Raw genomic sequence first — 24,402 nt, 5'->3', positions numbered from 1 at the left:
CACCAAGGAAACGAAAATGTGCTTAGCAGATTTTTTGATTTATTTCAGATCTTGGAAAACATTTATCTAACAGTAAACTTTTTTAGGATACTAACATTTTTGAATGAAAACTCATCAGCCATTTTATAAACAATTTTTGTTGTGTGGCTATCTGAATCGAACACCTGTGGTCTTAAACATATCGTTAATTATTTGTGTTGTATCCAGGTGTGGGCCTTGAAAATGACGAGAACGAACAATGGGACAAAACAAATATTCTGCGCTTAGAAAAAACAAAAAAAAAATTTAGCTAAATACCTACTTTTTCGACCCGAGAGTGTATTATGTGTTCATTAGAAGTTCTAAGTGGAGGAGCTCTCACGCACCCCGAAAAAAGGAAGAGCAACTCGAGATTACAAGACCTAATCAAAGGCACCTGTTGGCTGAAGACCGAAATAGTTGAGTTCTGTTCGATGGGTTCGGACTTCAGTTCAGTTGGCTGCAAAGATATTGGCACGCAACATGGGCGACAAAGCGTCTGGATCCGTCTCCATTTCCTCGACAAAACCCCCAGCAATCCTCGCGGATTCGGAGCATTTCGAGCAACAACAGCTGGCCACAAGTTGTGGTAAGTACCGCCACAACTATTTTGCTGCTAAAACAATTCAACAATTTCCAAGAGCGTTTGAGAAATTTCCCCGTTTTGAAGTGTAATAAATTTTCAGTTCCTGGGGCAGGGGGGTGTTGTCTGCGTGTTTACCTTGCCGCAGGTATAAACAGCAAATAATACAAAGCAGCGCAGGTTGAGAAAATGAGCTCGGTGATTTGGACTTCTTTTAACGGAGGCGCCAGAACGCATCTGGCGGTGCTCCCCCCAAATTTTCGACCTGAAAAACCAGTGTGCACACTCTCTCGCAGATACAAAAAACAAAAACAAATTTAGATTAAGATCGAGATCGAGATGAAGATGAAATGTGTTTGTTCGCCATAAATCGACGACGGAAAATAAAATGCTGTTAATTTGTCTATCTATCCAATCTCGGCGCTCCGACTAAAGCACATTTGCAGCGGGCTTCCCCCAAAACAAACGGGGATTCCCGACCACAAAAAAAAATCAAAAAAATAAATTTAACACGAACACAAATTAAAAAGAGTATGTCCGGTGGCGGTGGTCAAAGAAAGCAAATTATACAGAGAACGCCGAACGCAGTGATGCTGTCACAGCGAAAAAGTCACAGTTTTGAGTAAAGCAACCGAAAATCTGCGATAAAAAATAGAAACATTTTAAAACACTAAAACAGCGAATAAATAGATCTTCCTATTTTGGATACGAGAAAATATACGCTGAAGCCTTTGTAAAGATTTCAGAGAAATTGTTTAGGACGCCAACCATTAAATATCCCTTTGAAAAATAAAAATCAATTAAGAACCATTATAAATCATTTTTAAATAATACAATAATTTTAAAAAAAGAAGATAGATTTCCTAATTGTTTTCTAACTTACTTAACGCCTTGATGATACAGATCTTATAAATATGTTGTTTAAGAGAGCAAATTAACAAAATAATTTGTTTTTGAGTAAAAAGAGGCAAAGGAGAGGTTTATATTTTTCTTTTTGCAAAAAAGTGTCTTTAACAGTTTGATGAAATTTTAAATATACAAACACAAAAATTATTTAAAACATTGTCATCTTAAACTATGTCAATTCATCAAAACAGAAAATGGAAAGAAGTGTAAAAGCCCAACAGTGTCTTGAAAAATTGATTATAACCATTTTTGAAAGAGATGGGAAAAGACAATGGATGAGTCATAGTCTGGGAGTGATTTTTTCCGCAAAACTTTGGCCAAGTAACAGTGACAATAAATAATCGCTATAGACGTATTCAAAATAACTTAATCTTAGACGTTGTCAGGTGCTGAAAACAGTCAGCAGCTGGTGATCTCGGACTAACTTTTGTTTACATAACTATTGTTAGGAGGGATTGTCAACAAAATTTCCCCACGGCATATTTATGAGCCCAATAGAGAGCCCTTATCAGTGGCAACCTTCAAGACTGGCCGATATTGAACTACTACTACGGAGTGGCACACCAATTCCAATGATCAGCGATCTGCATCATGGTCTTCTTAATGCGATAAGCCAAAACAGTCATAATTGTTAATTACTCGCCCCTGTCGGAAGTTGTGATTGCGAGGCATGAATTTTGCCCTACAGCCTAGGCAACGTTTTTAATGATTAACCCTAATTACATATCAGAGTGATAGGTTAAAGTATACTCATTTCGTGCACGCAGAGAAAATGGGCGATTTAAAATAAATATTTACACATGGTGGAAAGTGGTATTGCTCACAGAAATTCATTTTTTTATCTATAATATAGGGTTTACTATTGTTATTTTTCGAACTAAATTCAGTAAAATACAAATATTTTTTTTTGGGTTATTTTTTGAGTTTTCCAAGTGCAATTTTTCTCTCCCTGTACCCATATCTATATCGGTGCATATGAATTGCCGATTCACGCTGACACGTGTGATGGCCCTCGTAACAGCAGTGATCAAAAAAGAACCCTTTCATGGGGAAAAAGTACCGCCGATCGGAAGAGGTTAAATGCGGTTGAATGGGGCCAATGAATTTGCAAAGTTGTTTATTAAGAGGGTAATTCACCGCCAACCGATCGCTAGATAGCCGTATTAAATTTCCCTAAAGACCACTGCATGACCTTAGCTGATAACAACTTTATCAAATTCAGCAATGCCGACTGCGGCAGCGGCGCTATCCAAAGCAGCGACGTCCACTGAGGCAGCGGCGGTAGCTGCGGCAGAGGCAGCGAAAAGCTTACTCCGAGAGCGGTAGCGGTTGCTAAATCGAAATCAAAGAGCGAGCGGCGAGAGTGATCGAGCCATAAGTTCCATGCGATTAACCATTTGTTTGGCATTGCTTTTACGGCAGCAGCAGCAGCAGCAGCAGCAGCAGCAACAGCAACAGCAACGCTAGCAGCGACGTCAGCAGCGGCGGTGCGAATTCGGTGTGAATTTTTCTATAAACTCAGGCCCGCCCTTATGCTGGCCAACATTCGCGCTTGTGATACGGAGCATAAGGCCGCTATGTGAGCGCTGCCAAAACCAAAGTCTGACCTTCACACACCGTCAAAATTTGCACAACTCTTGCCACGAGAACCGGTAGCAGCCGACAAACAAACAAACAACGAAACAAACAACCAACCAAACAAACAAGTAGAAAAACCAAATAACAATCAACTAACTGCGAACAGCAATCGACACAAAAGTTCCTAAATCAAAGTCTCATTTTCTACGCGCACACAAGTTCCTAAGTAGCAAAAAGCCAGCAAAACCAGCGCAACAGCAACATCACAGCAGCAACATCAGCCAAAAACAGCAACATGACAGCACTGGGATTAGTTTTGCTATCAATGATGGGTAAGTGGTGGGTGTTAGAGAGCCTTTTTTATCAACATGCCCCTGGGAATGTGAATCGGATAGATAGCAAGCCTCTTATCGCGGGCATGGGTCGGTTCTTTTTTTTTTTTTAACTTCTGCGCTCCCAACACCTGCAATCAGCGACAGCTGAGCACTGATAACCCCCCGATTATATATGCAACGGCTCTCTATATATATAATATATGCACAATTTGCAATCTGTCAGATATGTGATTTTTTGTATCAATTAATTACTGACATTTAACAAAATTGTCATTTACGGCCTAACAGCCAGCGAGCGAGTGAAATGGTTTTTGATTTTAATATTCATAATTATACTCACACCACTCACACCACTCACACCCTAACCGCGACCGAGAGTCGTCGCTTATTAAGTTCTCTGGCCTCAAAAGCGAAAAGAGATAAGGAAACAAGCTTTTTCGATCGCAAGTAAAAACATCAATGAAACTTAATATCACATGGGGAGAAATTTGTTGTTATTATATAAAAAGCTCAAGTAACAGTTGAAGTGCATTAAAAATCAAACAAATTTAAAGTATTCCAAGCATGCATGTCCATAGAAATAAAAAAAGCACGTTACATGTTCATTTTAGAAGGTGAATGGAAATATGTGTGTCAAAATGTGTTTGTGGCTCAAAATAATATTGTTAAGCCATATATAATCCAAACTTAAAGTTTTACCAATTCGCTTATAGGTTCCTTAGAATAACTTGTGTAACATTTTAATTTGTAAATCATTAAAATTTAGTCACAAAAAAGCCACGATTCGCCAGCGCAATTAGCTTTAATTTGTTAAAATCAGCGCTGTAAATCAGAGAAAATTTGTTGATAGTGGAAACCTATGAAAATCTAAGAGAATTAATAATAACAAAAATATTACTTTACTAATAAAATACCAAAACTAAGCAAAGTGAATTTATTCTTCGGTTTTTGACCTAGAACGTTCGCTTTCTTTTCTAGTTTTTTTTTTTTTTTTTGCTTTTTCGCTCATTTCTGCTGATTTTATTGTGTTCTTTTTTCTGTTTGTTTGCTCCGGGTACTTTTTTGTTTTCCCGTTGTACGAACACTGGTTGTTTTTTTGCATGTTGCTTTTTAATTTGTGTTGTAATCGAGCGTGACTTAATTTCGCACATTCCCCCGAAACAATGTGAGACGGAGCGGATATTTGTTTAATGCCAGACTGACTGGCTCTTCGGCATCGTCAACATAATAATATTGAAATGTCTCTATTATGTGCATTGCCTGATTAAAAACAAACAATTACCTACGGGACCTCCCCACCGCTAGGTGTGTGTGTGTGTGTGTCTGTGTGTGTGTATTTTTGCCACTCTAATTATTTGCTGGTAATTTAAATACTTCAATTATGCGAGAATTTAATCAGCAGAGTAGCGGGCCCCATTAAAAGGCAGTGGGATTAAATGAAAATTATCAAAGAACTTTGTACAGGTGAAAGCTGAAGTGAGGCGATAGTTTCGTCATTAAAGGGGTGTGAATTCTAGGAGCTTGAGCGCGAGCGAGTGCCACAAAGTTTGCAACATTGATTAGGCCAACGCGTTTTAATGTTTACTTTATTAGGCCGCGTAATTAGGGTAACAATTAGGGGAGTTGGGGTGATTTTGAGCCCTTCGTGCTCGGCTGTAAATATAAATGTAATTAACATGTAACACACACACTAAAAACTAAAACAGCATAAATTAAACAGCCGCCGATTTGGTCGTGCCCTCACATCCTACCACTCACTGTTTTTCCTCCATTCCTGAACTGTTTATTATTCAAGCACGTGCCGTCGATGAAGTCCAGGATCCTGTATCCTGGATCCCGGATAGGTGCCAAACTGCGGGCGCGACACCCACAAACAAATGGGGACAAAGTAATAGTAGTTGAGATCCTTCAGAACGAATTTTAAATTTTCAAATTAAGTTAAAAGCACTTCACTGGAAAGCTCTATTCCCATTAAATTAATTTTTATATAATCTATACATTACTATTCTTAGCACTAGCAAATCCTCTATTAAATATTCAAAAATAAAACCAAAAATAGCCGCACTTATCCAGTTTCGTTTCACAATATATAAAGTTTAGGCGCTGTTTCTTTAATTTTTATTCATTAAAAACATTGTTTTAATATATATCTATCCCATTCTGTTTATAAACCAAAAGCGATATTTTATGTCTTTATACTCTGTACTTCATTTTCAGTTTAAAAATTCAGCAGTGCTGTTAAGTTGACCTCGTCTGTTCGCCCACGCAACTTTCGCTCTTCGTAAATTTTAATTAGAAACTGCTGCCATTAACTTAGTCAAGTGCTGCGCCTCCTTTTTCCGGCGCCCGTTTTTCCGGCTTTTCCATCGGCTCACTTCCCCGTCTAAGTTTTCCGTATGCATATAAATGCTGGGGGCGCACAGCCGTTCTTTTGAGTGGGAGTGGACCGAAGTTTTGGCAGATGCCGGCAAATAAACCAAGGCGATGACTGCAAGCCCCGAAAATTTTCCACACATCATCTACTTATATGTTTGCCAACTTCGGAGTCACCATACATACATATGTACATACATACAAACATAGAGCAACATTTGAATGAAATAGTTTTCGGATAGGAGTCTGATTTTGCATTTATGACACACGGAGGGGAACCAGGGCCAAACGGAACTGAGCTCCGGTCTTTTCTCCGGCCCGCAGTGTCAACGGCCAAACGGTCACGCCAATGATAGATGATAGCCGACCCGTAGCACCTGTTGCGACTTCCTCTGCCATTTGGCTTTTAAACATTTCGCATTGAGCGCTTCAAGCTGAGTCATGCTGATATAGATCTAACCGTAACGAATCGAGAGTGCCCTACTGAGCAGAGGAAATAGATACGTTTAAATGAAGATAATCTGCAAGTTAAAAACCATCAATTTGTTCCTATAAACACGGCAAACTGTATTCTGAGGGCTAATGTAAATATTCACAGAGGCATTGAAAAATATTACGCAAAAAATAAAAACAATATAAAGTTTTTGACATTTAGCGTAAATATTTATTTTTGTAAAGTAAAAATACTTATAAACTAAAACCCCTCGTTTCTACCCTGGAATATCGTACATTTATGTGGAAATGAAATCAAATAGAAATCACCTATCACAACAGCAGTTTAGCATATTTGATTCCCGCTCAGCAGCTCAGCAGTCCGATGACGATCGCTATTGGCAATCGGAGCCGATCGGCGACTTGTTTTCAGCTCGTAAAGGGGGTTTTCAGCGGAATCGGGGAGCCGCGGAGTCGGCGAACGTCAGTGCAAAATCGTGGGTCGTCGGAACCGCAGCCAGCGCCGCAGAAATCCGCAGACAGCAGCGCCGCGTGGGGAAGCCGACTATCATTTATCAATGGAATGTGAGCGACGTACGGTAGCAGCAGCACCGCAGACCACGCGCCCCCAATTACACACGCCCCCTTTTCAATTAAGGCCAACAAATTTCGACTGTCTTGGCAGTGATGGTGTTTTTGTGCCAGATATAACTCATGGCACAAGTTAAAATTGAACTTGTTTACGCCACACGTCAAGGAATTCACAATAATAAACAAAATGTTAACACTCAGAGCTGAATTTGAAAACCAAATTTTTCATGTGGGATGTACCTTACCACTTCTCGAAATTAAAGTGAACTGACTTAATGTCTGACTAAGTTTCTCAGTGAAAAAAAATAAAAGGGGAACTCATAAAAAAAGCAATTAAATACCAGTCAAACCCAACTAACCCAATCCCTAATTCTTTAATTTCAGGCTATAGCCAGCACATGCAGCATGCGAATTTGGGCGATGGAGCGGCCACCGCTCGACTTCTGTCCCGCTCCGACTGGGGGGCCCGCCTGCCCAAGTCCGTGGAGCACTTCGAGGGTCCCGCCCCCTACGTGATCATCCACCACTCATACATGCCGGCGGTGTGCTATAGCACTCCCGACTGCATGAAGAGCATGCGCGACATGCAGGACTTTCACCAGCTGGAGCGCGGTTGGAACGACATCGGCTATAGCTTCGGCATCGGCGGCGATGGCATGATATACACCGGAAGGGGATTCAACGTTATCGGAGCTCATGCACCCAAGTACAATGACAAGAGCGTGGGCATCGTGCTGATCGGAGATTGGAGAAGTGAGTAAAAACACACTCGTAAGCCTTTTATTTGTGGGTTCAGAAAAATCTTGATTATCATTATAATTTATTTTCAACTGTTTTGCGCTAAAGCCAACTCGAGCACAATTCAACTAACTTGGCAGTATTCCTTTTTCAATAAAATTGGTGTATTTAAAGACGTATATATTTAATGCCTTTAAACAGCATTTTAACGTTATTCTTAGAAATCGAAATAGGACAAAGTAGATATTTCATGGACTTGAAAAGCATATTTTTTGATATGATGATACATCAAATTAGCATTTCGTTTACTAATAGCCTATCCCTCTTTAATTCCAGCTGAACTGCCGCCCAAACAGATGCTGGACGCGGCCAAAAACCTGATCGCCTTCGGCGTGTTCAAGGGTTACATTGACCCCGCGTACAAGCTGCTGGGCCACCGACAGGTTCGTGACACCGAGTGTCCCGGAGGCAGGCTGTTCGCGGAGATCTCCGGCTGGCCGCACTTTACCCACCTAAACGCCACCGAAGGCAGCACCCCCGTCCCCATTGAACCGCACGCACATCCCCAGGCGGCGTCCCAAACGCCACTCCAATTGCCACCCCAATCGCCACCCCATGCCCCGGCAGCTGCGCCCAAGGTCTAGTTAGGGTCTGGGACCCTGGGACCCTCATCCCTCGCAAAACAGCTTAAGAGAAGCCACAACAAGCTCGGCTCCCCGCACAACGCCAAGGAGTTCATTCAGTATTCATTAGATGTCTCTTCGAACATTTCACAAATAAAGCAATTTCTAGATGATAACACTTAAACATAACCCCCACAGTTGCTCTTTGTATCTATATACACTGGACTACCGCCCCGCGTTCGCACTTGTCAAATCAAATAGCAATTAATTTGTGTCAAATTCGATTTCGATGGCGCAAGTTTTTGGTCGACACGCTACGCTGAAAATGTCGACGACCCCTCAAAACGAAAGGTTTTTCCGACCATTTGGCATTGGCTCAGCATGGGCGTTGGCGGGGGGCTGGGTCGAGGGGTCCATAAGCCCCAATTCTCACAAGCGGAAAAACGATTTTGGGACCAACAGATGAATTAATAAAGCCTCGGGGGACGTCACATATTGAAAATTCAAACCAAAACGCAATCGCCTTTAAGCCGATTTTTAACATATGTTTTTTTTTTTTTTTTGTAGAAAAAGAGAGCCATTTTGTGATATAAATAAATATATAATTAAAAATTGCGAAAAGCTGTGTCCCCAACGAAAATGTCAATTTGTTGCAAGAGAGAAATGTTTTCGTATTTGTGAGTGTGGTAGTGTGGCGGTTTAATTTGGCATACTTTTTGGCTGATGCCGTCAATGCCAAAAAAAATGTCTTCCATGCTTTCAGGCAAAGCTTTATAAAAAATTTAAAAACATTCCTTTAATAACGTTTATAGATATAAATTAAAATTTTTTGTGTGGTGGTAAAACTTACTTAAACCATACGTTTTCGCTTCAATGCAGTTATTTGATTGAGTATGTCGAGATATGAAATGCTTTATTAAACAACAGATTATCTGAGGTTGAAAAAGTCTGTTCAACTGGGCTCTTGTCGTACCCGTGATTTTTATACAATTTTCTGAAGGTATATCTTTAGCGATTTATTAATTATTTATATTAGGTACCAATGTGCAACAACTTAATCAGCTTATCAGAACCCACAATTAGTCTATCCCTAGTCCGATCGATATGCGATCAACAGCACTAAAAATATAGCCACGCACTGACCGTTTGATCGATCGATTGCACCGCTCCCTAGAAATGTCAGCCAAAATTGAGTGAAACGGAAAGCAACCACTTAGTAGACAATGTAAATATTGAAAGCCAAGCGGAGAGAAGTAACGCATTGGGACAGGACAGACCATCGCACAGAAGCACTAATGGGTTTGGACTTTCTAGACGAGTGGTTTTTATCACAGGGTAAGACGTCCCACCACCCACTCCCCCTGAAATTGGCTGCGACGCCCACGCCGCTCGAGAAACTTGCGTAATTGTAGGCCATTCAGTGTGGAGAGTCTGATAAGAGCCGCCTAATGAGCGGACGACGAGGGCGCTTGGGAGGGGGGGGGCCCTGTATCCTTGAAGTGGGCCACATAGCTGGTTATTAATAATTCCATTGAACTGCACCTGCCATAAGGTCAATCGGATTCGCTGTATCACCCATCTCCCATCACCCATCCGCCGTGCCGAAAATCGAAAAAGATGCTAAAAATATTCCTCTGTGTCGGTCAACAAAATTTTCATTTCACTTCATTTCAAGCTCTCCCCCCAAAAAGCGGATAATGAGCGAAATCCCACGAGAGCGATACTCGGAGAGAGAGTGTGAAAATTTTCAAAATTTTCTGGCATTGCCGTGCCGTTGGAAAATGTATGAATTCAGTTTTTGAAACGCCGTCATAGGCGCTGCTGCCTCCGCTGCTGAAAATTCACTCTTTGTGTCAGTGTCCGTGCCGGGGTGTGTGTGTGTGTGTGTGTGTGTGTATCTGTGGTGTTTGCGGTTGTGGTAGTGTGCGGGTGTCTGACCCAACCAGCAACACATACACATACAGTACAAATATATATAGTGTACAATATATAGCACAACGACGCGAATGTGCAACGCAAACTGCAGCGAGCGAATGAACCAATTAATACACATAATAAAAATTCGAAAAATCCGTGAAATCCGTGAAATATCCAAAAATACAGCACCGCCGCATATTTGTGTACATTTGGGCGGTGAAATGCGCAGAACTTGCGAAATCGCTTCGCTCAGCTCTTGTCACTGGCCAATCGATCTAATAAATCTCTCTGGAGGGGCGTTATGAATGGGCTGTTCCCAAAATATCCCGGACGATATTTTTAAACACTTCTGTTGACAGGCAATCTTAGGATGAAATATGGCCAGGAATTAGCCGTTGGTTGCCATTCCAAACACGATTCCGCACAACTTTCGAGTCGAATTAGCCAGTCTCGTTAACAATTTTAATTGAAATTTCATTTTTTTTTGCCTCAATTTTGCTCTGTTCTGACATCGTCTGCAATTCTTGGAACACAGTCTTACTTCGCTGCCACAGTTTATTTTCTTGTTGATTTAAAAGATAAAACGTCTGACATTTGGAAGTTTGATGTCCAGTTATAGTTTTGTTAGTACCAAGTAAAAAAAGGTTGTTAAACTGAAAGAATAACAAAATTTATTTTAAAAAAAAAACCTTTTCACATTCCTTAAAAATTTCACTACAGATGTAGTTGTAAGCGAAAGCTGATTAGAAAGCCTTGAAAGCAACATTGTTTTCGAAAATAAGACACGAAGTTTGTTACCAAAGATGTCCGACTGTAAATCTAAGTATAATTTTTATTTGCATGTCATGTTTAATTAACGCCTCCATGCAGGAAAGACCGAGAAAGTGTTCGTCGTTCTGTCCAAAAAATTTGCAAACGTCCCGAATGGGAGGAATTGAAATGAATATGGGAGGAAATGGAGGCGAGGGTGAGGGGGGTCGAGTTTTTGGACCAGCCATGGAATGGCAATGGAATGAAACGAATTTGGATTTCATTCTGGCCCCTCGAGTCCCCCAGTTTTTGGCCTTTTTTTCTCCATACAGCCAGTTTTGTGTACGTTTTGCTGTCTACTTTGTGAAACGAGCCAGTTGAATAAAAACAAAAGCAACAATAAAAACAGAACAAAATGGATAGGGAAAAAAAGGCAAAAGACGAAAGCGCCAGAGATATGTTTCCTTTTATTCTTTCGATTTGGTTCCGTTTTGTATCTCCCACTTGGGCGGCTCTCTCTCGCCGCCTGTCTCTTTCTTTTTTTTTTTTCTTCACTTTTTTCCACTCTCGACGGCACAAAGAACCTAAAATTAAATATTTTCGCCTTTTACATATCGCAGCCAGTGGCAGAGCAAATCGTTTCTGTTATTGTTTTTGTTGCTCTATTCCCGTACTCTCCGCTCCTGCTGCTGTTGTTGTTGTTGTTGTTGTTGTTTGCTCTGTTTATTGGAGTGCATGCATATGTACGGACGGACGCAACACACATACGCAGCCGTTTAGCTGGACATTTGCGAGTCACAGTTGTGGTCAAAACAGTAGTGGTCACCAAAAGTTGCCAAAGTTTCCTTTCCTTCAACTTTTGCAATCAAAGTTGCAATATTTTTTTTACATGTTCTGTGAATTAAGATCATTATGCTTTCATATGTACATACAGACTGCGCCGTAAATAATTATCATAAAATTGAGAACTAAGACATTGCTACAATAAATAAATTTTTTCAGCAGATAACCAAATGGTACAATATGTTTGTAGACAAGTTTTAAATATTGAAAAGAAAATCAATGGGCATGAATGTGAATATTTACATTTACTTATATTTAAACGTTCAAAAAGCAATGCTTTCATGCATGCCCGCTTTTAGATTTGCAATTTTGTTTCTTCGGTTGTTAATCAATAATCCATAAATTATAAAAAAAACAAGAAATGAATGATAAATCTAAACAACTAAAGATAAACAACCTTGGTAAATTTTGTTGATTACTCTTTTTCGTGGTAGACTTTTGACCTCAACTGTAGCTGTTTTTGTTGCCTGCAAAAGCATCCCACTCAGTTAGGATTTGTTGATGCATTTTCCCCATCTGCGTCACCGACCGCCCCGAATCCTCTCTAAATTCCTATATCTACACCATTCGATATCCATACTTCCATGGATGTCCCTGTCCATGACTGTGACACAAAGGCCTACATTCTCAGTAGAATTAGCAAAACAAACATCACCAACAGCTAGCAAAGCTAATGAGCGCATTCAGTTAAAAATAACATTGAAAATGAAACATACCCAAATATACATGAATTGAATCGGATTGAAAATATCTCAAACAGCTGTTGCTCATCGTCGGCAGCGGACCACGAATAAAATTCCCAGCAACAAATTCGCGCAGAAAAAATACATAAAAATCTATTTGAAAATAAATACGCGTTAACAAAAAAAATATCAGGGCGAAGCAAGACAAAAAAAAAAAATAGAAAAATAAACGGAAAAATCTGAATGAAAGAACTTTTTCGGACAACTTCCCTCGACGGTGCTAATGTGCAAAGTTTTGTGTTTTCATCAGCAGCAACGCCAGCAAAAACGAAAAGAACAAGCAAAGAATTCACGGCAAATTATTTAAAAAGAGTGTGCGAATAGACGGGCGACGACATCGGGCCCTGGAGAATTTAACAATAGCAATCACACCAGGGAAAAAAAAACAAACACCAGAGGATTTAGCACAGAAAAGTCCAGAAGACCGCAGCAAGCAGTTCTAGCAGCGACGAAATGCCGTTTGTGACACCCCGTGCGGGGACAAGCAGTGCCAGCAGTGCGCCCGGCGGACGCACCACATTCCGTCCGCCATGGGTGAAGGACGATGGCGGCACCACTGCCACCACCAGCACCACAAAGCCCAGCACCACACCCTGGGCCAAGAAAACAGCGACGACAACGGCCGCCACTCCGGCGACCAAGGAAAATGGAGAAAAGTCCACAGCGACGAAGCCAAAAGCCGCTGCTGCAACCACCACTGCAGCCGCTAAGAAAATAACCTCGACTCCTGAACCGACCAAGAAGGTGGCAGAGCCAGCCAAAAAGGCTGCGGAGCCTGTGAAGAAATCTTCTCTGGCCACAACCACTACAGCGACTAAGAAGACTCCGGAACCTGTAAGCACCAAAAAAGCGCCAGAGCCAGTCAAAAAAGTGGCGCCCAACGTGAGCTCCAAAAAGCCTACGGCCACCACTTCGGCACTCAAAAAGAAGAAGGAGCCGACACCACCACCCGAATCCTCCTCCGAAGAAGAGGAGAGCGGTGAGGAGGAGGAGACTGAAGAGGAAACCGAGTCCGAGGAGGAGGAGGAGGAAAGCGAGGAGGAGAGCGAGTCCGAGGAGGAGAGCGAGGAGGAAGAGGAAGAGGACACCACCGTAGACGAGAAGGTGCCCGAGCACGTGAAGAAGGCGGCCCAACTGCGCCCCACCACGGTCAACAAGAAGCCGGAACCGGAAAGTGAGTTAAGCCAACGTTTTACCATGGAGAAACCCAAGTTACGCAGCGTGGTGGTCAAGCGGGACAAGTCCTTGAAGAAGATGGCCACCGAGGACGACGACGAGGTCGAGGAGGGCGAAACGGAGGAGGAACGCGACAAGCGGCGCCGCTTCAAGTTGGAGAAGCCCAAGCTGCGACACGTCAAGCGGGAGGAGAAGCCGCTGCCCAGCAAGAGCACCGATGACCTGGCCAAAATCCGGCCCGTGCTCAAGAAGGTACCCAAGATCGATGAGCTCCTCAAGGAGCCGAAAGAGGAGCCCAAGCCCGAGTTCACGACCAAGACCCTGCGCAAAGCGTCCATAAAACGCGAGCCGAGCATCAAGTGTGGTAAGTTGTCCGATCCGATCCGATTCGATCCGCTCCGGAGCCAGCTCCAGTGATGGAACCTAACCCGATGCCCGACTGGATTAACCCGATTAACCTCTGCGAATGGATCGACTCAACAAGCGCTGTAAATTTTGGCCCCTGCTTCTTTAATGTCTAATGTCTAACAAGAAATTTTATTATTACGTTGGGGAAAACTGTGGCGATATAACATATATGCTATATTTTTTCACATTTCGCCTTTGCGATTTTCGTCGGCCCTGGCCAAAAGACAGGGCCACTGGGAGCGCAGCAAACAAAGCAAATAATGCGTCACCATGGCGTATGAGCGATGTGTGCACAAAAAAAAAAAGAATCATTGGGGATGGGAACGTGAGGATTTTTCAAGAGATTATATGTGTCACAGACAATGTATTTTTGTTGAATAATCTTCGTAAGCGTAATGTTTGCAGAAACATCAACCGTAATCGGTTTACGGGCCGTATGAGTGTTTATTTTGATATAACCTTGAATATAATCGTAATACCTTGTTAGTTAACTTATTTATTTATTAAATGCCGTTATACACACTTATTTGAATTGCCAGAAATATTAAATAACAAGTAAGCAACCCGTTGATTGCCAAAAGCATTTTCATATTAAAGTTGCAATACGTCACTCATACGCCTGTTAGCGGTTGAATTTCATATTCTCCAAATAAATTTCGATTTAAAGCCCGACTCAAATTCTTAGAAATAAATTTAGCTACGTGTGCAAGATATCATTGTCGTTTATAGAACTATGAGGTAAAGCCGATATCCGGCACCTTTTAATTTCGACCAATAAATAAACCTTCACGAGGCCATCAATGTCTGTTACCTGTCGCTCACACCAACGCTGTCTGCTCATTTATAAAAGCGCAGGAAAATATAGAAATTGCAAAAGTCTGTATGCAGCAGGCACATATTCATATAGGAATATGCGATTTTATATACTTTAAGTGAGTGTGTAAAAAATATTTCATCAAAATGTTTTGCCCAAACAAAAACCACAAAGCGCACACAGACAAGGGACGTGAACAACGGGCGCTGAACAGAGGAACAGTGGGAAAAACAAGGCTATAAAGCAATATAAATATCATTTTTTATTTATTAAATTTTAGTGAGTGTTGTGCATTGAGCCGAAAGAGGCGCAAAGTGTTTTCCTGCCTGCCTGCAGTTGCGAGTGGGTTTTATTTGGGTTTTCATCTCGTTTTCCGGGGAGGATCCAACCGGCCCCCCCATCAAAAGGGCAAACAACACAAAGGTATGCCGTAGCAAATGTTCTCTAATTCCGTATTTATTGCCACACACTCAACTTGAGGAGGTTGTAATTTTGTAATGGACTTTCCCGCCGCGAGGCTGGGCTCAATTGGTGGTAAAGTGGTAGAAGCAAGGCTTTCAAAAAACAAAGAAACCAAACGTTGCATAAGCATGCTGTCACCTGGCCTCAAAATTGAATTGCAGAATGCCGCCCGTGGGCCAAGCCTCGGGTTTTACCCCTGGGCCAGGCAACTAAAATGAAGTGAAAAGCTCGTTAGGACCTGGGAAAATGGGCGGGCGGGGTAGGGTGATCAAAAAGGCTACGTGTGAGGCAGTTAACTTGCCTTTGTCTCCGTCCTAATCAGTGGGCAATAACGTGCCCGCAAATGCCTCCTAATCTTGACCGACAAACAAAAGGATCGAAGAGGCGGAGACTGGCCAAAGAGGTCACTAAATAAAATGACCAAAAAACGATGTCCGCCAAAAATAAAACAGGGCAACGTTTGTCCTTTTCAAAGCTGTCACCCTATCAAGCACACAAAAAACAAAAGGGGAGCAGCCGAGAAAGAAGGCCACGAGGAAAAAAAGGCGAAACATTTATTTAATGTGTTTGGGGTGAAGTCCTGAGAGGGAGGGTCCTGAGTGGAACGGAGTTTTTTTATGGTCTAAGACAAAATTCATGATTATTGCTCATTCTGTCAAAACTACAACATAAAATGGAATGTTTTAAAGCCAGATGAGGAATGGTAAGGAGTCCCAAGTCTCTCAAGTTTCTCTTTCCTCCAAAAAAAAAAAAAAAAAACTCACAACTATCGAATGATAAAAGGCCAACTCGGACTCGAATTGGAAGTGAATCTTCCGAAGGTTGAGGGGCGGATAAGGACCAAGCGAAAGTTGCCAAAGATATATGGGAACGAGCTTGATAGAGTCTTACTAAATGCGCCATTTATATTCAAATATCCGCCACTAAAAAACAAAACGAAATAAAAGACGGCGCTGGCCACAAGTTCCCCTGTTAGGCGGCTGGAATGTCTGTCCTCAAAAGACAAAAAGCGGCAGGACAAAAATATTTTCTTTTATTTAAATGAGCCTCATCTCTATGTATGCGTGTGTAGATGCGAGACATGTAACGGCTGCGCCCAATTTTTTTTTTTTTTTTGAAATTCTTCGCCTTCTTTCGTTTCCTTAGCTCCATTCTTCGCGTGGTTTCCCAGGGTCAAGCGATGGGTGGGGTTTTGGGTGGTGGTGCAGACTTGAATCTGCCCGTCATTAGAAATGTCGACTTTCAATAGGTGAGGGTGATTTTCGTTCTGGCTCTTTGTGTGCGTCCCACCCAGCCAAGCATTAAAGATGATTAGGGTATTTCAAATTTAGAAATAGCGTGGTCAAAATGACGTAAAGGAAATTGTTCAAAGTTTTCTCACACACATACTTCTTAGCGAATATTGGCCAATAGCTGTTGGCCATAATTATACTGGGCGACAATGAAATGGTTGACTGCATAATTGGATTAATGTCCCCCAAACGACGGCAGAGCGAATTCAAATTGAAATTAAATTTTCTAATTGGACTTAAGACATGTCACCTGAGGCATAGGGATATTTAAATGAGGGTTACTTTCAAGCGAAAACGGCAAAAAAAAATCAGTAAACAAAGCAGTTTTGACTACATTTTGATAACTAATTAAGAAAATGGAAAAAGTGTTTATTTCTTGGGTTGAACAATTTTCCAATAAGTAAAAGAGAATTATTAAAACCGTTTAAAGCAAACAGAATAAATATAACTGTAGTTTGAAAAGCTGATATTTGAAGTAAACTTTTGTTTAAGACAAATCCGGATCCTGTAGCTATAACCCCCTAAATTATGAAAAGTGAAAAAGCCACAACAAAATAGTAGCATACAATAACTGAAATTAAAATCCACTTCCGAAATTAAATTCACTGTGAAATGAAAGCTAAATTTACGATCTAATATGGTTCAAAATAGTTGCACAAATCCCCATCTAATCCTTGTTAGCCCCTTCGCACTCAGTTCTGGCCAAGTCAGAAACGCTTATCATACGGAGGAGCATCGAGGGAACGACTCCCTACCACTCTCCGCCATGAAATATATGGGCTGGCTGAGCGGTGCTTCATCATGCCCCGGCAGACAATGAATGAGCGGAGCCTCGAAGCTGGGAAGTCACTCATCGGGAGGCAGGCAGCCGTCCATGTCCAGGACTCCACTCCCCAGTTGACAGTACCAGTTACCAGTACCAGTTACCCAGTTACAGTAGCAGCAGTTCCCTTTTCCCACTCCATTTTCACTGGGTTTCCCGGTTTTTGAAGACCCGGCACTCCATACTCCGGGTTGATTCAATGACAACGGCAACATTTGTGCATGCATAGAATATTCTGCTGATGATAACACAATGAGCCAGGAATAGGAGGGGGTTTTCACAAGGAGGGTGCCACAACAGCCAGAGTGAGCTCGCAAAATTTATGTTTACATACCCCGCTATTCATTCTGCGACGTCGTAAGTGCGGGCTTTGCGGTATATTAAGTGGGTAGCATCATCTCGGAGCTCCGAGCCCCCAATCCCCCAACTCGCCACCGCTGGCAGTGCTTGCTTTTTATTTAAATAAGAAATAATTTTGTCGACATGAATGAATGAAGACTTTTATCTGCCCGGCACCGCACCCTTCCTTGTTTCTTCATCGCCTGATGTTGTTTTGCTTTCTTTTGTTTCTTGCTCGCCTCCACTTTTGTTTGGCACTGATTTAGGATAACTGCCAGGGGGCGACGAGGAGGTGGGTGGAACTCAGTGGTTAAAGGGAGCTCTTTTGTCCATAAATTACTAAACCGAATTAAGCGAAACTCACTAAATGCGTCCTCAATTGGCTGTCCAAAAGTTGACCACGTATTTTAATCAGAGCTTCCAGAAGCAGTTCATTAACATGCAGACGTGAAAGGTTTGGGGAAAATTCATGAGCAGGATCAGTAGCAGGAGGTGTAGCAGCTCTAGACAATAATCAAGTTGCTCGTTTGCCCTGAATTCGTTCAGTAAAGTAACACGAGTTCGGATTAGTTTCATTACCGCTCCCTCTTTTTTTAGTTACCCACCTCTCGCTTTATCAGGTGGAGGGGTTTTCGGGAGGTGTTTCGGATACTAATGCACCGCAAAAGGCAGCCAACCACTTAAAGATTAAGTGCAGATCCAGCCAGGCGCAACCGAGAAACCGAAAAACCGAAAGCGGAGAAGGTAGACTGAACTGGAGCTCAGACAAAGGATAAAGCCTGGGGTGGCCTTGGTGGCACACCCACTCCGACAACCACCCACACCCGCCCAAAACACCACCCAATTCCCTCCCCCTGTCAGCCAGGGATTCACTCAAACAAAGCTAATTAACAGATTTGTCAGCTTTTCATCACTTGGTGGTGCCTTCATTGTTTTCCTCTTCCCTTTGTTGTTTGACTTTTACACTTTTTTAACAACAAGCAGAAAGCACAAGGCAGAAAAGCATAAGAAACGCAAAAGAAATCGTTAAAAAATTAAAAAGAAAATCATGTTTATATATGACTGTGTGGGAGTCTGAATAAAAATTGAAAATTTTCAACTTTTTCAATTGTTTATTACGAGGCCAAGGAGGAAAGATGACCTCGAGTTGCTTAATGTTGGTTTAAGGAGAAGGGACGAGAAGAGAATCGCCAGGCCAAGTGTAGATTGTTAGGCCAACAATTTAAGCGGAAATTTATTAGAAACAGCTGGCTGCAAGGGGTCTCGAACACACTGCCAATCCTAATTGGCCTTGTTAACAGAACACCAAGACGAACACGACTAAGAAGCAAAGTGAAGTGAAGTGAAGTGAAGGCGGAAAAGGGACCCAGCTAAAAGAGTTTAAACTAACTTAAAACCCATGCTATTGAGTGGGGCAGGGCAGCCAGTCGAGCAAAACCCGACAAAGTAAAAAATGCAATCAAAGTTTTGTGCCACCCCCTTGGCGCCACCACTGTCCGCCCCCAGTCGGCCGAATTGAATGGTGTTAAGGCAATAAAACACCATCAAAGCCAGGTCCAGGTTTCAGGACAAGGCCGAGGACGAGGACGAAACCGTAGCGGAGGCAGGCACTAACTTTTCAATCTCTGCTGCAACTTCCGACAGCGACAGCCATGTGTCTGGGCTGCCTGCCCCCAGCTACGCCTACACAATGCGAAACTTTAGATAAACTAACTAATCACACTATTCTCCTGATCTATTTAAATTAAATTAAGAATTGGGCTTTTAATATGAATGAAGTTTTTGTTAAACATTATGAGTCGGTGAATAACAAAATCAGTAGTAGCAAATATGTTGAACAATTTACTTATATCCCACATTTCATTGGGAAAAAAGTGGGTATCCTACTATATTCGAAATTTTAAAAACAGATAATAACAATTTGAGCTTTGAGTGTACCGCCCATACTTTCTCTTTACCCTGTATTGATATGTATGGAGCAACTTTGCCCGCAAGGCACAACTAAATGCTGGGGTGGCCAACCCTCCGGCGGGTGGACTTAAAAACCCCGCGGGAGCCAAAAGAACAACAAACAACTGACACAAATTGCAAACTCATTAAATTAAAATTATATTTAATAACCGCGAGTGCACGCAGCGCCCGGCGATTTGCACTAATGCCCAACGATGCCCGAACCTCGGCCCCACTTGCACCACCCAACGAGTGCCCCACCGCCAGCCAGAGAATAACCGCCACCCACTTGGGTGCATTCCGTGTTTTGTTGTTGCAGTTCCCGCCCCGCCGCCGCTGCCCTCGTTGGTGCCCAAGGCCCCGCCACCGCCACCCCCGCCCCTGGCCCCTGGCGAGAAAAGAGTGCTCTCCAGCAACCAAAAGGACACTCTCGAGAAGCTGAGGTGAGTGGAGCACCTGACACCCTGACCCCTGACCCCTGAACCCCGTCCCCCTCCAGCCCAATACATCCGCTATGCGGATAGCTTTCCCTTTCGAGGCGCAGGATGACTATAATTCCGATCCGCATCGATTCGCAGGACACGACCCCGAAGGCGTCCGGACTGGTCCGAGATGATGAAGGAGGTGGAGAGCGGCAAAAAGCTGCGCCATGTGGCCTGCAACGATAGGTGAGTGGTATCCGCATGCTGCGCAGTAATTACCGATTGAAACACTCGCAATAATTGAAAAAGGTATTAAGGCCCCAGAAATTTAAAGCCACAGCGGTAAAGTCTTAAAACAATTTATGGTGAATACGGCACTTTGTGTGTGGATGGTTAAATAATTCCAAATAAATTGGTTTACAATTTAGATGCAATTTTCTTCACCCTAACATAGAGAATTATAATTCAAGTGAAAAGTATGGAACGTACAGAAGGAGACATTTTCGACCCTATAAAGTATACATAATATATTCTTGATCAGCATTACTAGTCATGTCCGTGTTTCCGTTTCCACGCAAGCTAGTCTCTCAGTTTCAATATGTAGATAAAACTTTCACAAGAGATTTTAACTATTTCAGGTACAATATAAGTCTACTCTATTATATAGGTCCCATAGGAACAATCGGAATAATAAATGAAACCAAAGTATAACTTCTCTGTTGTTCAAGTTATGCAACTACAATACTATTATTATTATTTAGTGGAGTGTCTTTCCCTTGTGCCATTTTCATGTTATTCATCAAACATGCACTAAATATGCACTCTTCACAGATCTCAGCCCGTCCTGACGTGCAAGTCGATGACAAAGGTGGACGACAAGTTCATCTACGAGACGGAGAAGGGCAACTCGCACAACAAGCTGCTCAAGCAGATCCAGGGCGGCATCAAGCTGAAGCCGACCAAGACCAACGATCGCAGCAAGCCGGTGCTGGACGGACTGCGCAAGTTCCGCCGCCAAATGACCATCGAGGAGCAGCTGCAGAAGTCGCAGTCGAAGGTCAACATGCTGAGCGAGGCGCCCAGCAGCCATGCCCTCGGTCCGGGCAGTGCCACTGCCCTGGGAGCCGGAGGATCCCGGCCCAGCATCGTTTCGGCCATGTCCATCGACGAGGAGAGTCCCGACGAGCTGGACGACATTGACAAGATCCGCGACGACCTGCAGAGCACCAAGCAGATGCTCGCCCTGGAGCTGCGCAACCGGGAGGCCCAGGAGCGCGAGAACAAGAAGCTGCTGGCCAAGATTCGAACCCTGGAAACCGAACTGGAGCGCGAGAAATCGCGCGAGAAGAACCTCGAGTACGGATCCAATGTGATTGTGGCCACCATGGATCCCACGCCCACCGCCGAACAGACCTACGTGAACTCCCTGAAACGCGAGGTGGAGGATGCGCGCAAATCGTCCAAGGAGGTGGAAAAGAACTACCAGAGCACCAGCGAGCTGCTGGTGGAGGCCAAGACAGAGATCGAGGAGCAGCGCCGCCAGATTCAGCTGCTCGAGCGCAAATTAGCGGCGGCTCTACAGGTTAGTCGGATTTCGTGACTGGGTTCGGAGTTATAATGGCGGGATTTCGCTCAAAGTGTTGTCAGTTGAGAATAGGATTTGGGTTCGGGTTCGGGTTCGGGTTCGTTTTCGTTTCCGTTTCTTTTATATATTCCTCCAAGGAATAGCAATGGTTTAAATTGTAATATGTTATATATTAATTATTCCCGTACTGTACTTAATTTTTGTCAAGTTTTCCGTTCTCAATTTCCTAAATTGCGATAGGACAAGGCTATAGAGTTCTATATACTCCTACTGTTTTACCTCTAGCGTTATCCATAGTATAAACAATTACTCTCCAAGCATCGGACCCCGAAGCTAGTTTTGCTTTCTTGTTTTTAGTCTCAACGGCGTCGCCTCGCTGCGTCCGCTGAGGGCGGCAAATAGATGGGAGCAGTTAACGAAGCCATCGCCATTAGTAGCCTTTACCCTAGACCCCTCGTTAGTTATCCCTAGTAGCCACTGTAGTCAGAGAAACAGATCAGCTGACAACACTTGACACAAATCTTGTATGGGTCTGGGATTGGATTACACAGAAGCTCTCCTAGAAACTCCCCTTTAAATGCAAACAACTCCTGCTTAACGACGGTTTGCTTTGCACACGATGCTCTGGGAATAATAATATCAAGTCTGCCAAAAAAAAAAAACAAAATAATTGAACCAAAAATAATAATCAAATTCAAAAGTGGCCCTAACTTATTTGCACATTTTTGTTATATTTTGGAAGCCATATATTTACAATATGTGCAACAGTGAGTCTGGTTTTACATTCTTCGTTCCTTAATTATGCTTTTGGTTGGCTTCAACACAATTTTATCCATAACAAAATAAACTTTGCAGACGAAAAAACGTCAAAAGTTTATTATTACCAAGTTTTTGTGAGTATTTGGTGTCGAGAATGTTTGGTAAAGTAAATACTCACTTGTCTGAATATTAAATGTTTACTTTTCAAATTAGTATGTCCTGTCCAACAGTTTAGCTATGATACATATAATATATAAACATGTTAACATATATATACATATAAAGACCCAAAGAAATCGTATGCAGAAAGCCTCAATCTCCGAATGCCGGTTGCATGCTGCATGCCAGAGTCCCTCTTCCCGATCCCACCCAGACCCAAGCGGATATATGACCCGTTCAGGACACGTCCGGTCTCCCATCCTCCGCCCCTGGAAGCTTTGCTCTTGCACTCCGCAGCCGACTCCGCAGCAACTAACCGATTAACACGCTCTCTTGCAAAGGGGACACCAAGCACTAACAGACCGCACATTAGTAATTGCTTTGCTTACGACGACGACGACTACGACGATTGCTTCCACTACGACCACTACCATGCAGCACGGCACCAGGTAAAGCCAGGTTCCGTCAGAGGATGCCCTCACTAATCCGATCTCTGTACCCCCAATTCTCCTGTTCTTCCATCTGGATCAACTGCGTTCCCAGGGTGGTGGATCCCTGGACGGTTCGCGACGACCCAGCGATGCCAACTTCGGAAGGGACAGCTCACCGGAACTGGAGCCCGAGGTCAGCGAAAGTGATCCCGATGAGCCGGAGGAGAAGAAGGTGGAGCGCAGGGAGCGACGCTCGGGCAAGGAGTTGAAGGTCCTGCGCAGCAAGCTCACCAAGCTTAAGGTCAAGGAGGAGGCGGCCAAGAAGGAGAAGGATGCCCTCAAGCAGGCCATGAAGAAGAACCATGTGATCCTCAAGTGAGTTTGGGATTTAAGAGGCTTAAAAACTATAGTTATAAGTTCTAATAACACAGGCTATTTCTAAACATTTAGGAGAAAATCCTACTGAAAAATTAAGCTTTCCAAGGAATTTAGTATTCTTAAATTAATGTAATATCTGAAGGCAATCTTTTAACGAACTTCTGACTTAAAAGATGTTGATCTAGAACTAGAAATTCTTTGTAATTTAAATTTTTTAAACAATATACATAAATTAATCCAGCCAAGGGTTTTTTTTCAAAATTCTAAAGTTAATTTAACATGAGAAGCACATATGTTTTATGTTTGAGCCAGGTTTAAAATAGGAACCTTTTTTAATTGCAGGGAGGAGAACAAGAAGTTCAAGAAGCTGGAGAAGGAGGTGCAGAAGATGGCTGCCTCAATGAAGCTGGACGAGGACGATGTGGACGGCGAGGAGAAAGACGAGGATGAGGAGGAGGCCGAGGAGGAGCATGCCAGCGAGGAGGAGGAGGAATCCGACGATGAATCCGAGGAGTCGGATTCGGAGGCCAGCGAGGCGGAGACGGGCAGCGAGTCCGAGCCGGAGGTGAGTTAACAAGTTGGAATTCCCCTGTTATTCCGCCCACTTACCCGTAAATTATCCTACAGGACTCGCCCAACTCCGCGAAGAAGGCGAATGTGGAGCCGCGGGTGAAGAAGCACGAGAGCCGGTTCGCGGCGATGAAGAAGTGCAATGTGCTGCTCCAGGCGAACGTCGACAATTTGCAGGATCAAATTGTGCAGGTGCGATCGCGGGCCACCAATCTGCAGGACGAACTGGACGCTGTTATTGCCGATCTGGGCTTCTAAATCCTGGCAGCCTGTTTTCTGTTTCTGTTTCCGTTCCTTTTCTTTCGAGTGTGCTTCGAGAATATAAACATCAACAATAATAAACAAACAAACGAAAATCTAGAGGTGGAAGTAAAATTCATTCTGCAATCGATGTCTCGATAACT

The 24,402-nt window shown here is 43.0% G+C and overlaps 3 protein-coding genes across 14 annotated transcripts in view; 2 read left to right on the top strand and 1 right to left on the bottom strand.

Annotated features, from left to right (window-relative positions):
• The window catches only part of LOC128253411 (trichoplein keratin filament-binding protein), a 29,558-nt gene extending 5,380 nt beyond the window's left edge, over nt 1-24,178 (bottom strand). The window contains exon 1 of the mRNA XM_052981791.1: nt 24,038-24,178. The gene's annotated coding sequence lies outside the window, so the exon portion shown is untranslated. The remainder of the gene's footprint in view (nt 1-24,037) is intronic.
• On the top strand, nt 451-8,366 carry LOC128253529 (peptidoglycan-recognition protein LB). Of its 4 annotated transcripts, none has more exons than XM_052981987.1 (3): nt 451-607; nt 7,201-7,569; nt 7,891-8,366. In XM_052981987.1, the coding sequence occupies exons 1-3, from the start codon at nt 502-504 to the stop codon at nt 8,196-8,198; spliced, it is 783 nt and encodes a 260-aa protein (XP_052837947.1). In that variant the 5' UTR covers nt 451-501; the 3' UTR covers nt 8,199-8,366. The 4 variants fall into 4 exon arrangements, with proteins under 4 accessions (XP_052837947.1, XP_052837955.1, XP_052837972.1 ...); XM_052981995.1 differs by lacking the exon at nt 451-607 and adding an exon at nt 2,924-3,417; XM_052982012.1 differs by lacking the exon at nt 451-607 and adding an exon at nt 6,567-6,810.
• Nucleotides 9,371-24,358, top strand: LOC128253334 (uncharacterized). Of its 9 annotated transcripts, none has more exons than XM_052981701.1 (9): nt 9,994-10,027; nt 12,684-13,970; nt 20,014-20,137; nt 20,273-20,362; nt 20,948-21,698; nt 22,961-23,068; nt 23,163-23,425; nt 23,771-23,993; nt 24,056-24,358. In XM_052981701.1, the coding sequence occupies exons 2-9, from the start codon at nt 12,884-12,886 to the stop codon at nt 24,254-24,256; spliced, it is 2,847 nt and encodes a 948-aa protein (XP_052837661.1). In that variant the 5' UTR covers nt 9,994-10,027; nt 12,684-12,883; the 3' UTR covers nt 24,257-24,358. The 9 variants fall into 9 exon arrangements, with proteins under 9 accessions (XP_052837678.1, XP_052837661.1, XP_052837634.1 ...); XM_052981674.1 differs by having other exon boundaries at nt 9,996-10,029; nt 12,681-13,970; XM_052981684.1 differs by having other exon boundaries at nt 10,001-10,047.
• The last annotated feature ends 44 nt before the right edge of the window (nt 24,359-24,402 follow it).

This window comes from Drosophila gunungcola, chromosome 3R (assembly GCF_025200985.1).
Source record: "Drosophila gunungcola strain Sukarami chromosome 3R, Dgunungcola_SK_2, whole genome shotgun sequence".
In the NCBI taxonomy this organism is placed as follows: domain Eukaryota; kingdom Metazoa; phylum Arthropoda; class Insecta; order Diptera; family Drosophilidae; genus Drosophila; species Drosophila gunungcola.
Note: the sequence above shows the minus strand (reverse complement) of the source record. Positions and strands in the feature narration are given on the sequence as shown.

Excerpts from the sequence above, each read along its gene's own strand:
- LOC128253529 (XM_052981987.1), top strand. The coding sequence starts at position 502 with ATGGGCGACAAAGCGTCTGGATCCGTCTCCATTTCCTCGACAAAACCC. Across the intron at positions 608-7,200 it reads ACAGCTGGCCACAAGTTGTG|GCTATAGCCAGCACATGCAG; the intron begins GTAAGTACCGCC and ends CTTTAATTTCAG. Across the intron at positions 7,570-7,890 it reads GCTGATCGGAGATTGGAGAA|CTGAACTGCCGCCCAAACAG; the intron begins GTGAGTAAAAAC and ends CTTTAATTCCAG.
- LOC128253334 (XM_052981701.1), top strand. The coding sequence starts at position 12,884 with ATGCCGTTTGTGACACCCCGTGCGGGGACAAGCAGTGCCAGCAGTGCG. Across the intron at positions 23,069-23,162 it reads ACCATGCAGCACGGCACCAG|GGTGGTGGATCCCTGGACGG; the intron begins GTAAAGCCAGGT and ends CTGCGTTCCCAG. Across the intron at positions 23,994-24,055 it reads GCAGCGAGTCCGAGCCGGAG|GACTCGCCCAACTCCGCGAA; the intron begins GTGAGTTAACAA and ends ATTATCCTACAG.